The following is an 18,341-nucleotide window of genomic DNA, read 5'->3' as shown; positions in this document are numbered from 1 at the left end:
CGCCAAGTGGAACAAAGGCGAAAGAAAAAACGGAGGAGATTACCTCCACAGGGTTGTAGATACCCTTTGCGGAATCGACACCCTTATGGGTTGAGGTCGCATGATTAATCATGCCTAATTAGAGTTTTATGTTATGTTTTATTGCAGCTTAGTTTAAGTCATTTTCTCCAGGGACTTGGAAGCAAGATGTGCCTGGCCACCACGGAGTTCCCAGCCATTCTCAATTGTCAATTTCCAGTCCTGTCATGTATTTTTGCTCATTTTTATATTTATGATTATGTTTTATGTTTTGCAAGCAATGCCACGCATTAGTCGTCATGCAACTGACTTGCTTCAAATGCAACCATTACACTTGGTGTTGGCAGTACCGCAGCTGCTAACTCCAAATAATATTCTTCAATGTCCTATATTGCCATCTATTTGGCAAACCAGTACATGTGGAGTATTTTTACTCGTAGTTCTGTATTTGCTGCAGCTAACTGTAAGTAATCGGAACAGAAAAAGCCAGGACTTGAAATGCATACGCCTTGTACGCTTTGTTTACGGGACCAGCTGTTGGCGGGGCAACACATCAGCTGTCGCCTCCCCTCCTCTCTTCAGCACTGTCCCATCTCCTCGCCAAGAACTGGCCAGCGGCCATCATTTTTTCTCAGCCAGTAACAGCGCTCCGCGTGATGACGTATCTTATCACCACGTGCGCTGCCGCCTCCAGCATCTCAACACACAGCGCGTCCGAGTAGTTACAAACACAAACCGCAAATTACTGCCCTATCCTCCGTGTATGACAGACTACAATGCACTTACCATCACTTTATATAACTAATAGCCTTTTTAAAAAACTCTTATTCTAGATAATTAGCACTTTCTAATTCATCATTATTTCTTGTACATGCTAAGCGCGTGATATTTGTCGCTGCAGTAGTGGCCAGTCTCTTGCAGCTACACGCCGTCTCACATAACCGCTGACGTGCCGGTGCCTACTCCGCACCTACGCGTGCACTGCGCACTCGCTAACAGCTTCAAGCTGGTTTCTTTCATGCAGCTGGAAGATACGGCAAACAAAATTCATTCAAACATCCCAATAAATCTTAACATAAATATTAAGTAGATGTGATTCATTGTTTAAATTCTTTTCCTTGTTTTGTTTCACGTTAGCTGGATAAATCACACGAAGTTCTTAACGATTTACATTATTCTGCATACCTTAGTCTGTCAATCCTATAAGTGAAGTTTCACTACTGCTTTGATTCATTGTATAAGCTACAAACTACAGCCCTAACCCTCTTACACATCGAACTATGAGGACATTTAACATTATCTTCCTTGGACAAGGCCAGATATGGGCAGACCAATGCAATGCCACGGGTTTTTCACGCTACTGACGAGGCACAAACGACCAATCATCCGGGCTGCCGTATATCAGTGGGCGAATGTTCCTTGGTTGCTACGCAGTTATTTTTGCCCTCCCCATTTATTTTACTCTACCGCCGTGTTCATTGTTCTATCCTGTTTTCCTTCTTCTGTTGATGAGGAGGCCCCTACAACATGTTAGGTACCCTCTTCTGACAGTACCGGTCTTTTAATCTTACCACCCATTTACACCGAGATATTGCTCTCCCTTGTTGCAGTCTTGCCCCAAAATATCGGCCGATGATCCATTGTGAGATACGTACTCTGCCTCTAATTAGCCGGTGATGTAAGCGCTACGGGAACTGTGCCCAGTTGTCCTTTCAGTTCAATTTGTTATCGTCAGTTTTAAAACTAACACACACGCAGCCTAGCAGCCAGCCCCAGGTGGCCAGTGTTACATGTTAACGTTGAGCATTCCGACTACTTACAGCGTTATTATTATACATCATTGTGTTTTTATTTTCCTGTCAATATATGTCATTGTGTTTAATTATGTCATTATGCTAGCGCTAGTGATTTATAGTTCATGATTTTCATTTTATGTAGTGTTATGTACTGTGCGCTCAAAAAGTGACGCTATTTATGCATGTATGCTATTCTAGCTTCAGAGCTATTTTTATTGCTTGAACAGTCAACATTTTCCTAGTACAGCAGGTCGCTAATAACGCCACTGATACTTTTATTCCATGTATCGCAGGAAACCCATGTGCCTACACTAATTCTTATTAAGTCAGACGGACGCCCTTAGGCCTGCTGAACCACGGTATCACAGATAGTTCCAATGCACTGCCTACCCCTCAATTATTAGACAGGTTGCCTTAGCACTGTCCGCAGGTTGCTCCAGTGCCCTGCAACTTATATAATCATCAATCCAAGTCTGCAGATTGCACTAATGCACTGCTGAACTTATTAGTCGAGTCACTCGCAGGTAGCTCATTTGCACCACGAACTTGTACTTACATGTTACCGAATCCTAGGCTCCTTGGTTGACCACAAAACAATTCATACATCAATTACCGTGAGACAATTTGCGCTCACACTACACCTTTGGCACTCAACCACAAATGAACTGAGCCCCAGGCGCTCTTTTAATACATTTTATACAACGCCACTTTCTTCTAAATGACAATTCCATTGCAAAATCATCGGATTCTGCCAAAGATTCAGATACCGTTCCCCAAATGGCAGCCTTTTCCATTGCTGAACGGATTCGTTGCTTTTCACCATCTGACAGTGCAAACTGCATTTTTAAGAACAATGTTGTTATATACACACACTGTCGGATTCTACTGACGTAGTCCCTTATGCACTTCGTCAACCAACTAAAAAACAACATCCCCTGATGGATTTCGTATCCGATTCGGAAGTTTATGTTTGGGAAATATTCCCTTTATTTTATTTCTTGTCAATTATTATTACTTCAATGTCATGTTTTATTGTTATCAATTTATAGTTATGATTAATGTTAGTACACTTTATGGTTATACGTTATTTTTGTGTCATATTCGGTATTCCCTATTAATTTTCATTGTTTCTTGACTGGAAGTATCTCTGATAGCACCTATTGGCCTTCAATTCGTATCCGCCATCAGCTACCATTAGTCACACATTTACACAACACTTCCTATGCCCAATAACAACTTACAACACACTCACACTGTTCATATCCACACTACCTTGGTGTAACTTGTTGATGTTACCAGACCTCTATTGTCATATACTAAGTACATGAACAAGGCTTTTATCATTTATGCCCTCCACTCTTCGGAAGGGGAAAGGGAAGTACGTATGTATGTACGTTATGTTCAGTAGCAGTTTCTTTTAATCAACAACGTAGTCAATTTACCTGTTGAACACTTAAGTTGTTCTGTTAAAATGGAATCAAACGTCTTTGTGACATCAGCTATTCATTTATTATTGCTTTGCAATAAACTGTTACTTTTAAGTTGCACTTACAATGTATTAGTCTCGGACGCAGAGCCACTAGCGCTCTCCGACGTTGTTATCTGAGCTCAGCACTCTGCCGGCTCAGTGCTGATAAAGCTGCGCTGCGCCGCCTCCACTGCTTCACGCCCAGCCTCTTTATTCACGAGCAACAGACTCGCTCTCACTAACATTCATTTCTGACTTCAGTACAGTTAATCTCTCTATTGACCACTTCTGTAAGTAAAGATCCTATGATTATTGAGTTAACTTGAGTTGTCCTACCCTCATTCGGGTTTTCTACAGCTGAAAAACCACTCAATATTATTTCTGAAATTTATGATGTACTTCACCTGTCTCGCCGTGTCGAGCCTTAGCGGGCTGATTGCCCCTGCGTAGTGGCCAATCCGTGAGAGGTGCCTAGGCTGTGCAGGTTTACATAGCGATCACAGGATTCCTTCTCATTTTATTCATAAAAAAAAAAAACTTTCTTCATACAAAATCTCAAATTAATTAACGAGACTTGGCCTTCGTCCCATAGCAGGTTGAAAAATTTTTCTAGCGAGTTACGCTTAGTCTGTGCTGCGTAGTACTGCCTCCACGTTCAGCGTCTTTTTTGCTGACACGTGATTGATCAGCGGATACTCAGTGTTGAATTACACCATTGTCTTGCCGCCTTGCTACCTCCACGGCTGCCAAGCTGTTGGTTGCCTGCCAAGATTCTACTTCGTGGCCTTCTCCATCAGTAAGCGTGACTGAACTGCTCCATCGTCGCTACTTGCCAGGTAATTATTGCTACAACGTTGTACCCCCTCTGTCATCTCTGAATTACTCATCAAGTAAGCCTGGAAATTTTTACTTGTAGGGTCACTAATACTTTCTCTCGCAGTCGACCGTTATCAACATTGGAAGCTGAAAGCAACCTCCGTTCAAATGGCTGTCAATTTATCATCCGCAATGGGAAGCATGTTAATCTCAATGGTTGTCGTCGTCGTCGTTAAGGCGCCTCCATTTCACGTCTACCCATCCACATCTGGCGTGCTTTTTGGACGTCGTCATAATCTGGTGCATACACCACATTATGCTATTGTGTTAGCTGATGTCAACTTAACATTATTAGAAGAGGAAAACCGTGCTTTATATGATACAGCTCAGCAATTGTCAAAATATGAAACCTTCTTGATGCAGACAAAGGAACATGAGTTTCTCCGATCTTTGTGGGAAGTGACTAGAATTATTTCAACCCTTCGAAGTCAATTGAACGTATTAGGGATGCAGTACCACGGCCTTGTTTCAAACGAGCCTGGTTGCTCGTTGGAGGTACATTATTAAAATCTGTCTTTGGGACCCCTGACGAAACAGACGCAAAACACTGGGATTTGGACACACAGCAAGCGCTTTCGGAAACACAAGTTAATCACGAAGTGTTGGTACATCAATAGGTGCACCTGACACATCTTGAGAATAACCTGTTAGCCGCAACTAGACAAATACAAGTTGTAGCCCACAGATTAACACGACACTATGGTGCACTTGAACAATCCTTTAACCAAGAGTGGACTCATCTTCGCTCGGGATTACGTAATCTGACTATCACATTGGACATTGTGAAGACCACACAGATTCTCTTATTTAATATACACACAGCACAGTTACACGTGCACATGTTACACTCGGCCATTCAACTCGGACTGCAAGGAAAGTGCAGTCCATATCTGTTACCCTCAGAGCCCTTCTTGCACATCGTACACAATGTGTCATCGCAAATTTTGGCCCCTAAACAAATGCTTTATGCCGTGCGGGAAAGCAACCTCCCCTTTTACTATGCTGCATTGGAGGTCTGACTTACCCGTAATTTGGACGGTATTCGGATGGAATGAGGTTGCCAATCACGTGCGCAAATTGCGAACATGTGTGCTATCAGATATACACTTTTCCAGTCTCTTGGGCTACCCTTCACCACCATGTTGTTTGGCAGACTCAAGAATTTTTAATAGTTAGTCGAGATCGACAAACTCATGCCACTCTCTCTCGCGCTGAACTATCCAGTTGCTTCCATACAACACATTACTTATGCTCCACGCTAATTTTACACACTAACACTACTGAGTGCGAGATGTCACTGTTTTTAGCTGAAACTACTACACCTCCATGTCCTCGTGTTCTAGTCTCACTTCGTCAACCAATAATTCAGCCTGTTGGCAACAGTTTCCTGTTCGCTGTTCCACAGACTGTCACCGCCACCCTGGTGTGCCACTGTTCAATGTCAGAGACTGAATCGTACCGGGCAACACTGAATAATAGTGGCCTAGTGTATAATAGTTCAAGATGTGACGTATACACTGCTTCTATGAGGATATCAGCTCAATTGCACTCCACCTTTCATGTCACCATTCCCACATTTACCTTATACCTTCCTGAACTCTCTTTTAAACTCCATCATCATGAGAAGCTAAAGAATTTACCGAATACCAATGATCCAGATCTACTCCAATCGATCAATCATCTCCTTACCCAGGAACATAACCAAGTTGCTCTTGACCGAGTGGCCTCACATATTGCTGATTGGCACCAAACCAAGCGATTAACCACCGCTGTATTACCCAGCGCTGGTTCGGTAATCATCATTGTAATGATTCTGATTATAGTATCCTGGATACTCTGTAAAAGAGGGTTTTGCAAATGTTTCACTTCCTACTGAGAAGTAGTACCACCCCGACCTGAAGGTGAATATCACACCTGAAACTACCTGCCAACCTTGGTGCAAGCGATCAGGCATGACGCCCCCCTTAGAATTAAGTTGTAGTCTAGGTGTCAAAGTCTATGGAATCACAATTTAACTGTCGAGTCTTAACCCTCATGTAAGTCATTTTGTTTTCTCTTTAAATTTTTGTCATTTTGTAATGTTCTCATTCACCCACTTGGGCAATTACCATTGTAATCCTAGATTTAAGAATTTAAAGTAATATTATGGGGAAAAACCCCCTTGTGACTGTTAGGCCTGGGAGCATTCTCTCACCCCCACGAGGGTGGAGTGTTTCAGTGTGCTGTACTCCGGTGCCCCTCATCATCGCCTGGGTACCCACCACCACTGATACCGCCGACACACACTCACAGCATGGCGCCGCCCCACTGCCGTCGCACCAGCTTCACAAGTTTGTTATTCAAGAGCCTTCCTTCAGGCCCTTCAGGCCTTTGTAACTTTTGCACATATTGATATCACTATGTTATGGATGTTAATTTCTGGGACCCTTCGTAACGATCATATATTTTTTAAATGGAATAATCAATTAGAATAAGCTCATTCATTTTCATCCAGAGAGCCTTCTTCGGAAGGGGAAAGGATGTGCAGGGAGGAGACCCCCCCCCAAGAAGGATCACTGCTGACAAAATTTTATTAAATAAATTTTCCATGCATAATTTTCGGCCATAACCGGCTTGGGCATACTGTGGGGGAAGGTGCTGGCCGGAAGACCATGGTCGGCACATTCCTGTCACGTGCTCCTCGGTCAGACTCAAGTCCCACGGGTTGGTTGCGCTGACGGGGGTACGCTACTAGCAAGGCGCGTTGGCAGAATCAATCCTCCAATCAGAGACTAATCGTGTGATCACGTGGGGACGTGGCCGGGAGCGGCGAGGGCGGCTTGGAAACAGCTCCGCGCTCTCTTAGCTTCAGACCTCGGCCCCGAGTAGTCGCTCCTCTAGCCTCTGCCTCTCTGATGAGCAGATGGCAATCCCTCTTGGGGCTGCTCAGCCCTACGTAGGCACCAATGTATCATCATTACAGGAATAAACTGGATCCATTCCACTTCATTACTTTTCATTTTACAACGTCCTCCACTCCTGACCTCTGTCCTGACGAACAATGAGGTAGAACACCAGCTGGGAAGGTTGCACACTAACACAGATGGACTCAGCCTTAAGGTACGTACTATGAAATGTGCAGGCCTTGACGAAAGTGAATGGAGGGCAGCACAAAGCGCTGACATGGATTGTCTGTGATTTGTTAAAAAGCAGCAGTTCTGCACAGAGGATGGAGTATTGCTACACAGGACGTGAAATGGGCTGTGGTTAGCAGTACCACAGAGAAAGAGCAAGATTCAATTTTAGTGGGCCATTCAGGTCAAAGGGCAATGCAGAGAAGGGTAGCACAGGATTATTGGTGGATGATGCATAGGCAGGAAGTGGACTCACTGTTACATGAAAAATGTGTTCCCTGTGCCTGTAGAGCAGAGCATAACCACCAGAAAATTAAACTACAGAGGTTACCGGAAGCTGATAAACCATTTCAGATAATAGGGCTGGACATCCTAGGATCCTACCAAAAACACCAGCAGGGAATCGTTATGTATTAATCCTTATTGACCTTTTTTCTTGGTTCATTTTCATGATAGCTTAAATGGACCAGCAAGCCACGACAGTGGTTCAGGCACTAGTCAGCCAGTGGATACTTTGGTTTGGGACACCTGAAACCACAATCATAGATCAGGGCACAAATTTTGTCACAGTTAATGCTGCAGCTATGTAGGCTGTTGCACATTAAAAAATTATGCACGAGCACTCTTATCTCAAGCTAATGGTCACACAGAATGAGTCTGCATGACAGTTGCAAAAATGTTAAGTTGTTACATAAATTCCCAGCATAACAACTGGTACATCCTATTGGCCTACATCATTGCTGCTTACAACTTGAGAGTTCACTAGAGCTTAGGGTTATTCCCATATGAAGAAATTTTTGGGTGCAAGATGCCATTGCCCTTTGAGTTTTGCAAAGCCCTGCCACAAGGAGACACCTTGTCAGTGAAGGATTTCACTAGGAAAGTGAAATTAATCTGAAAGCAAGTACAAAAAATGAATACAAAGCCTTTAGAGAAATAGGAAATGGCGCACAATGCAAAAGCAGTGTTACCTAAGTACCATGTGGGTCAGTGAGTTATGTTAATGAATCCGGGAAAATGAAGAAGTTCATGTCATGGTATAATGGGCCTTACCAGGTACTAGAGATGAAGTCACAGGTTAACATTAAGCTGCAGCTCCCCACCCTCCCCTCGACAGTCCATGTAAGCCAAATTTGGCCATTTAAGAGGGATACGGGCAATTTGCCTCTCGTGACCCCAATTTCCATAGAAGGAGGGGAAGGAACTGGGCAGACAAGGAAGAGAAAAAGGAGAAACCAAAGTGAAGGAAGTAGGATAATCTGGCGAATCATCAGTATATGCTGAGACCTGGAACAAGGATGTGGGACTGACACTACAATTTTCTTTTTGCTTACCAGCTGCGATAACAGAAACCATAGCTATAAGTATAGTCCATTCCTTAATTTATGTAACTGACTTACCTTCCTCGGTTTTGTCTCCAAATACCTTTCGTTTCTTAACAATATCATTGATGAGGACCTGTTCACTTCTCTGGCTCAGATGATTGCTACCCAACATGGTTGCATTATCATGGTACATCTCTTAGAGTATGTGAAAATCTACAGAAGTAAGCAGCAGCAGCAATTGGTAGCCATTGGTTCATCAACAGCAGCCTCTTGTATACGTCTTGTGGTGATTGGGATTATTTATTTCTTGTTCAAGAGAAGAGTGGCCCAAATACCTCCCCTCCCAACCTTCAACCTATGGGTTTGAACTGATCAGTATGGTATGCCCCCAACAAGGCAGTGTAATGAGTAAACAGTCATGAAGGCAAAGACTAAGTGTGCTCAAAGGACTGTAAGGAACAATTTTGTGTAAGAGGGAGAACTGGAGTGTAATTAGTAGCGACAAGCCACAGTCTCAAAGGAAGTGAACTGCATAAATATGGTACAAGTCCAGTATTGGTAGAGGGTTCAAAACCATGTAAATACAGTTGGGTGTAAATAGATGTAGAGGCTAAATGTGGGTACGGATTCTTTCTGTAGAATGGGGGAGTGTAGACGGTCAAAATATGTGAGAGGGTGAGGGTAATTTGAGGAAGGAGTTCTGCAGTAATAAAGTTAGTTAAAATGTGAAGGAATATTGGGAGCCAGAAGTCATATGTGTGTTGCATTCGGTTGTGCAGTTCTGTGCTACAATACCATGGCATAATTGGGTCAGCGGAGCACAGAGTTCAGCAACACAAGGGAGAACACTATGTCAATGGCATGCTCGCCGAACAGCAGAAGATGTGGCAAGCAGCAGCTCACTGCATGCCAGGGTGTCGACACTGAGGGTGGTAATTGGGTCAGTTATGCCAGCCGAGCAACACCAGAATATTCCAGCCATGTATTGGGGAAGAAGAACAGCACACATAAGCGGCAGAAATCCATATTTAAGGACCTGGAGCCAGCCCATCAACATTTTCCATTATGAGGTGTTGGAGTGATGCAGAGCCTGTGTCACTTAGTGCCACCTCCAGTTCAGAGTTATCACTGCCATCACAGTCATCGTAACAGTCAGTGTCACAATGCAGGTCATCGCCTAGGAGGTGCCGGAGTGATGCCACGCCATAACTACTGTCGGACGCCGTCAACAGTCAGCTGCCTGTCATGGGAGTCATAGCGTGGTGTGCATTGGGGTAATGCAATGTCACCATCATCTTGGTACACTGCCGCCACAAATACCATGACTCAGGCAGGAGCAGGGGACCCTGGCCTGCCAATGGCAGACAACCACCGCTGGGGATGTCTGCTGACCTGTTCTGCTGTCAAGCCCCCGCCCACCACAAGCACAACAGAGGCCCATGGCACAAGGTTCCAACTGCTTCATTAAATCCCTCCAAGGCCAGAGCACCACTATTGAGGCAGGAGATTTAAGTTATGCCAGTGCAGCTTCAGATGCATCAGCGGGAGCTCGTATGAACGTCCACCAGTCATCCCTGTTGCCACCAAGAATATTGCGAGTGGAAGGAAACTTCACAATGTATTGCAGTTGATCAATAAATGTTGTCATTCTGACATCAGGAGCCATCCATGGACACACTCTCACCATCCTCTTCCTAACACCCAGCAGAGAACTCACGTTCGAATCTGGCAAAGAGCAGTGGAGTCTTGTGCCTGTTAACATGGGCTGTTTACAAAGCAGCTGAATGCCCTTCTGAAAGAAGCCTTCCAGAAATGCTTCCAGTCATGGATTCAATGTTGGGGTAACTTCATTTCTAGCCAAAGGTAGTAGTTAGAAAGAGATTCAATCAAATTCCAAGTAAGCTTATTACTTTGTTTCTGATAAAATTATTCATCATATTTTTTGATCACATCTCATATTTTTATAAATCTTTGTTATAAGAGATCCCTAACATGTCAGTGTGGGTGATGTATTGGCTTTCATATGTGAGGACATGGATAGGTCACTTAAATTAATAATATGAATATTATATCACTGTGAACTGGAGAAAGACAGTGATCAATACTGAGTAAACTGTGAACTGTTTGCTCTGCTTTTGCGTTTTGATGAACCAAGATAGCTTTTGTGTGTGTAATGCATGGAAATCGGTGGGGTCACTGGCGAAACAGTCCATGTGCACATGCTCAGAGCCTGTCTCACTTAGCGCCACCACCAGTTTGGAGTTACCACTGCCATCGCATTGAATCCATGTTTGTGAATTTTGAGGACTATGCTTTGACATGACCAAGTCTTGAACTGGATCATATCAATCATTGAACTTAAATAGTTCTGCTGCTGCTACAGGGTAGGACACTGTATAAATGAATATACTCCATAAATACATCACTGCATATTTCAAATGGTGCATGTCCTGGAACTTCAATCCCCCTGCACAAATCTTACAATGACACAGCTGTGACAGTGCAGGAGTCCTCTAATTATCTCTAACAGATGTATAACAGATCTGGAGGCATCCATAATCATTAGATACCAGCACCACTCGTCATTGTCTCCTAACTATGTTGGAATCCTGCAACAAGGTGAGGTGCAGCCGGAGTGGAAACAATTGCTAAATAAAATCAGGCTCAATTACAAATGTAATGTAGTACCTGTTTTCCCTTTAACATAAAATCTTGTTCCAGTTATTATATTGTAATTTGCAGATATTGGACAACATAAAGGCTCCAACAGTACCAACATATAAATGTAGTGTTTACTCTACATTCCTTCCAACAATTTTTAAGAATGATTCTAAAAGAGTACTCACACATGCTCCCATTCATTCAGTACATTAACCATGTTTTGCAGATTCTGATTTATCACACAGTAAATAATTTTTTTAAGTGAACAGATTCATAAATTGCCATTATACACCATTCACGTGAAACTACTGAAAATTTGCTTTGTTCTGATTGGCTGAGAACTGTAACCCATATGGTATTTGAAACTGACATTTGATGTACATGTCTTTGGGATTGGTTTGTTTACAATCTTAAGGTGTGTATCTATTGGCAAATAACTTCTGTAAGCACTTGCTGAATTGTATACATTAGAACATGGGCAAGTTAATCTCAGGACTCTGCTGCAAGAATTTGCAGAACTGTTTTCATCACATGACTATAAACTTCCATCACATGACGAAGAAGGAAAGTGGAAGTTTATAGTGTTGTGCTTATGAACCAGAACTACTACCACCTTTGTTGCTTTATTATTATTGAAGAAAAGCTGTGACAAAAAACAAAAAGTGAAGCAAAAAGAAATTTATGGGGTGAAGAAATGGCTACAGAGGTTTAAATTATCAAGAAACACTCTTGAATGAAGTGGAATTAGAGGACATTGTTCAGATTCAAAACTTTCTGAGAATGTAGTATGCAAGTTTTGAGCACCTTTTCTCTATTGTACAATCAAATATTCAAAAACAGGATATAAAAATGTAAGCTGTATCACAAAACGATCATCTTTTAATTACTCTTCAATGTTTTGCAAAGAGCACCATGTTTTACGGACTATAAGATGCTATGGATTATAAGATACACATTGATTTTTAAGCACTTTTTTAAAAAAATAACATTTTTACCGTTTTTATTATTAGATTTCAAAGCCAGAATAAAAAAGGTCTTAGTTTATAAAACCAAACCGACCTTTAGAATCCCTGAAAATTGTCATCTGAATTTTCTTCTTCTTCTTCCTCCTCCTCTTCATTATCATCATTGTCCTCTTCATACATAAGATGATCTCCACTGTCATCGAGAGTGTCATTTACGCTGCATTTCTTGAAAGATTTAACAATAATGTCTTCTCTCACTCTAGACCATGACTGTTTAATCCACTGACACACCTGTTTGATTGTAGGTCATTTTAAAGCTCCCTTCAGTGTGAATTCATGTTGGGTTTCATTCATCATCCATTTGTTCCATTCCTCTCTCATATATACTTTAAAGGGTTTATTTATCAAGATATCAAGAGGTTGCAATTGTGAAATAAGTCGTCCTGGAACAACAGCAAGCTCAGTATTTCCCTGTCTCAATTTCTCTTTCACAGAATTTTTCAAATGACTGCTACAATGATCTAGTTCAAGAAGAGAACTCTTCTTTAAAAAAGCACCTTTCCTTTTCTGCCACACAATGTTAGCAAGCTTGTGAATCTCTGCAACTCATGTTTGTCGCATCGGTGCGTTGCTATTACCAGTTGAATCTAATGTTGCTAGATAGAGATAGTTTCCCAAGTGGCATCAAATATGTGGTCATTTTTACGACTGGTATGAATTTTAAATAAAACACTGGACATTTTAATATTAATGTCACGTATAAGATGCACTTGAATTTTGGAGGCAGTTTTGAAAGAAAAAACTGCATCTTACAGTCTGTAAAATATGGAATTTATTACTTTAATTACAGATGTAATGCATTTATATTTACACTAACATTAAAAAATCAGATAAAATTTAAATATGTCTATACTACCTTTTCTACTTTCCCTTATAGTGAAATAAAGTAAATTCATTTTGCACAGCCAATTGAAGTACAACAAGATGGTAGTGAGTGAGTGATGTGCATTAGTTTGGCTCACAAGTTTATCTGAATTTTTGAGGTGTCACTAAGTAGTTTGGCTGTTCTATATATTATGAGAATTGTGTAGCAAGTGCCAAGAATCACATTATGCTTGGTTTTGAGAATCTGTAATCAGCAACTGCATTTAAAATGGACAACTGTCGAACTACATACATCATCACCATGGAGAGAGCATTGTGGTTGAGCAGTCGCCAGGAGCTGTGGCCAAACCATCCAGCATCCCTGATGTTGCCACACTTGTGAAGGCTGAGGTGAGTGCCACACTCCTGTCACAAGATGTTTCATGTGTACAGCTGCCCTTTCTACCCACTGACTTATAGCCAGAAACAACTCATAACAGCTCTAAAATGCAGCTCTCTCACACAGAGATGCAATAATCTCAGACTGTTTGGGATCCAGAGAAAAACAGACAAAACACAGATAAATTAGTGAACAATCTTTCTTGAGAGAAACTAGGGCTGCAGGGTGACAGTGAGATATACAGTGCAGCATTAAGATGCCAGGCTCTTCAAAGTTTGTGTCATACAGAAAAGTATATCAAATCTTCAGAGTGAAGAAGAAACTCCCAATATGTGAGGATATCACCTCTGAAAAACTGAAGATTTAGAACACTGCAATCTTGAGATTTGGGGTACAAAATGTGTGTATAAATTATGGCAGGATAATGGTGAAGACCAAAAATTGCAAAAGAGAAGTCTGCAATGCAGATGAACTTGAAAGCCTGTGCTTTAGGGGCTAAAAACGTGTCAACTCTTGTTTTCTCTACTTTGTGTGTTTACTTTTGTGTCTTTATTTTATAAAGAAACGATTTTTGTTTTGTAACATTTTGTAATACTTTCTTTAAACAGTTTCTTGTTATTATCATTCGTGTGTTTAGATTTACTTTTAGTATTAATTATAGATTTTTCTGTTCAATTTTCATGCTTTCACTGCCAATATAGCTTGTTATTTCATTATTCACCCAAGAGCTTTAATTCAGATGATTAATTTGCTGTCTAATTATCATTTTACTCATTAGCAACACGATCTTAGATACATTGCTTCTCTGTTGTTCTTCTTGTCTCCTTTTACATTATTATTTAATTCCTATTTCAGTATAATTTGTTGTTTCTCAGTATCATCTATTGCTCTTATTGTTTCCTTTTAAATTATTATTTACAGTATAATCACTCTTTTATTAATATTTTCTCATAGTTTTATACAAAGCTCACTTTGTTGCTGTATTTTATTGATCGCTGGACAACTCAAGACCCTTGGCTTTCATGTACTGTATCAGGCTAGTAAGCACACCTGACCTTGTTCCCCAGAACCTACCCATCTGTTTTCACCTCCTGTGACCACCTCTTCCCCCTTCCCCTGCATTCCACAAGGAACGGGGGTCATGCCTCTTATGTGCATTGCAGCCCTTTCTACCTGCTAGATTACAGCAGAAACAATTGATGACAACTCTAAAATGCAGCTCTTCACACAAATGTGCAGTCCTTACCTGTCCACCTAATTGAGTTCCACTGCATATTTGAGGACCTCAGATTTCTTGTCATACTCCTGTCTGACACACGGCTGCAGTCGAGTATTACATACAGTTTTGTAAGTCTTGGTGGTTACATTTTTCTGAGACATGACAGAATTAATAGTCAAAGGGGCAGTGCGGCCACATATATACACACAATTTTGGTCCCAAAAGCTGTGCTTACATTTAAAAATGAAGACATACTGTCTGAATACAAATTTATTGAACTAAACCTCTCAACAGAAAGTGCCTCACCTGTGTAATATACAATCCACCTAAAGTTTTACAGCTCTCTGGCTCTGAATCTGCACTCTCAAGTCTTGAATCCTCGTGTGAACACATAATTGTAGCCAGAGATATGAACATAAATTTTCTAAACAACAGTCCTGTTGCAGCAAATTTCACGCACAATCTTTCCTGCTCAAATCTTCCACTGATTGCACTTGAGCCCACTCAACATACAGCTGACCCTCATACAAATAGCAGTTGACCAGCATTGCCTGGTGAAACATTGTTTTGATGCCTCGTGTAAGGAGGAGAAATGCGTACCATCACGTTTCCGACTTTGATAAAGGTCGGATTGTAGCCTATCACGATTGTGGTTTATCATATCAAGACATTGCTGCTCACATTGGTCGAGATCCAATGACTATTAGCAGAATATGGAATCGGTGGGATCAGGAGGGTAATATGGAACGCCATGCTGGATCCCAACGGCCTCGTATCACTAGCAGTAGAGATGACAGGCATCTTATCTGCATGGCTGTAATGGATTGTGCAGCCATGTCTCGATCCCTGAGTGGGGACGTTTGCAAGACAACAACCATCTGCACAAACAGTTCGATGACGTTTGCAGCAGCATGGACTATCAGCTCAGAGACCATGGCTGCGGTTACCCTTGACAGTGCATCACAGACAGGAGTGCCTGCGATGGTGTACTCAACGACGAACCTGGGTGCACGAATGGCAAAACGTCATTTTTTCGGATGAATCCAGGTTCTGTTTACAGCATCATGATGGTCGCATCCGTGTTTGGCAACATCGTGGTGAACACACATTGGAAGCGTGTATTCATCATCACCACACTGGCGTATCACCCGGCGTGATGGTATGGGGTGCCATTGGTTACACGTCTCGGTCACCTCTTGTTCGCATTGATGGCACTTTGAACAGTGGATGTTACATTTCAGATGTGTTACGACCCATGGCTCTACCCTTCATTCGATCCATGCAAAACCCTACATTTCAGCAGGATAATGCACGACCGCATGTTGCAGGTACTGTACGGGCCTTTCTGGATACAGAAAACGTTCGACTGCTGTCCTGGCCAGCACGTTCTCCAGATCCCTCACCAATTGAAAATGTCTGGTCAATGGTGGCTGAGCAACTGGCTCATCACAATATGCCAGTCATTACTCTAGATGAACTGTGGTATCGTGTTGAAGCTGCATGGGCAGCTGTACCTGTACACGCCATACAAGCTCTGTTTGACTCAATGCCCAGGCGTATCAAGGCCGTTATTACGGCCAGAGGTGGTTGTTCTGTGTACTGATTTCTCAGGATCTATGCACCCAAACTGCGTGAAAATGGAATCACATGTCAGTTCTAGTATAATACATTTGTCCAATGAATACCCGTTTATCATCTGCATTTCTTCTTGGGGTAGCAATTTTTGATGGCCAGTAGTGTACATTTACCGATATTTTTGTACACAAATCTCCAAATACAGTAATTCACACAGATCAGATCTCTGAATCCTGGCATTGCTCATGATGTAATTGTCATGACCTACTTGCAATTCCCAAAGAACAAACCACAAGTGGTGACTTTTAGAGATTCTATCTGAATTTACAGCTAATGCCTACAATACTTCTTTGCAGACAACAGCAGAAAGTAACTCTGACATAAATAATGAAGTACCTAATTTCGTCAAAAGCCTTAATAATTTATATGATAAACATGCTCCTCTGAAAAACATGGCTGACAGACCACCCTCAAAGACCTTATGGGTATCAGATATGCAACACACAGGATGGTATGTAGCCTCTGATATCCATCTCACCAACCACCAACTACGCAACTGAGTTAGTCAGTCTCTGAGAAATGCAAAACTCAGACATGCCCACTGAGGGCTTTTACAGAGCCACTGTCCTGTGAAAAAAATCTACAAGGGCTACCAATAGGTAAATCTAAATCTGCAGCTAAACCACTAGTTCCTGTTGAGGATCTAAATTAGCTTTTTGCCATGTTGTCATCTTTACTTAACACACACATAAAGCACAAACATCAACGTGGATAAAGTATCAGTGGTTGGGAAAAATGATCTTTTTTTTCTGCAACTAGTAAGCCCTAACATGATTAGGAAGCCTCCACTGACCAAAATAACAGACATTTTCAACTATGCTCTGACCTCCACCACCTTCCCAACATCCTGGAAGCAGGAGCTCATAAAACCATTACCCAAGAAGGCATCTGCCAAACGACCTGTTGACTACATGCCCATTTGGATTCTACCAGCATTATCCAATTGTTTAAACTACATAGTTCTTGAACAGCTTACCAGCTTTGCTTCTCTGGATGTTCTGGCAAAATACTGCAGATACACATCTGGGACATGTTTTATTAGATTCACCAGATCAATAACAACAAACTAAATGGAAATCATGCTTTACTTTAACTTCATACAGTTTTGCAATGGCTTCATATTAGTGAAGCTGCCAAATTTCAGGCAAAATCTTTTATTAGCCATAACTCCACTACTAAACATTTGCAGACCTATGTTTATGTGAATTTTTTTTCAGTTTCACTTGTAGAATAACAAATTAAAATATTTGCATATATTCTTGACTCACCCTGTATGTATTGTACATTCCACAGATGTGAGTTGTTGTGGTTACTTCTATTAGACACATTGCTTCACCGTTCACAAACAAGTATACAGTCAAACTCTAAATGAAAGGCAACACAGAACACATTTGGAAAGAGGCAATATCTGAATGTTAAAACAGCAAAAATTGACAGGAAAGGTTATAATTATGGAAAAGTTCTCATACATGTAATTACTTGTTTATATAACATCAATTAACCATTTAGATCTGTGGTCGGCAAAACCATTCATCACCAGAGCCAAATATCAGCTGTAGGATGATTGAAATTTCCTTTGGGAGCCATATTTTTTTAATTTCAACTATATACGTAGGTAGACAGGTATTAACTTAATTAGGGAACTCCTAAGTTGGCCTTTCCTAAGAATATCCTCAATCTGACTGAGATATGTTTATTGAGGACGACTCCTTCCAACACTCCCATCCACATTCATTTTGTGTACATGTTTCATCTCTCTCAACATACCTTTCTGAATACTCAATGCAACATATTCTTTTACTCTACACTGCTCCATAAAATTAACTTAATAAATGTTACTTAAAATTTCTAATCTTAGTCAGACTACAGGTACGTGAATAAAATGTTATATTGCACTTAATAACAATATTATTTATTTATTATATTGTAAGTTATTCATAATATTAAAGCATGACAATGACTGACAAACATTAATTTCAGCAATGGCTGCGCCTGTCCTTG

At 41.3% G+C, this 18,341-nt stretch overlaps 1 protein-coding gene across 8 annotated transcripts in view; it reads right to left on the bottom strand.

Moving 5' to 3' along the window:
- Nucleotides 1-18,341, bottom strand: part of LOC126183537 (N-alpha-acetyltransferase 80) — a 145,344-nt gene that overhangs the window by 67,632 nt on the left and 59,371 nt on the right. For 2 of the 8 annotated variants that reach the window (XM_049925633.1, XM_049925667.1), the window contains one exon: nucleotides 12,317-12,665. The exons of the other annotated variants lie outside the window; for them this stretch is intronic. In XM_049925633.1, coding sequence (XP_049781590.1) covers nucleotides 12,317-12,434 — 118 coding nt within the window. In that variant the 5' untranslated portion in view covers nucleotides 12,435-12,665. Of the gene's footprint in view, nucleotides 1-12,316; nucleotides 12,666-18,341 lie in introns of those variants that run through there. 8 annotated transcript variants of the gene reach the window in all.

Source organism: Schistocerca cancellata, chromosome 1 (assembly GCF_023864275.1).
Source record: "Schistocerca cancellata isolate TAMUIC-IGC-003103 chromosome 1, iqSchCanc2.1, whole genome shotgun sequence".
NCBI lineage: Eukaryota > Metazoa > Arthropoda > Insecta > Orthoptera > Acrididae > Schistocerca > Schistocerca cancellata.
Note: the sequence above shows the minus strand (reverse complement) of the source record. Positions and strands in the feature narration are given on the sequence as shown.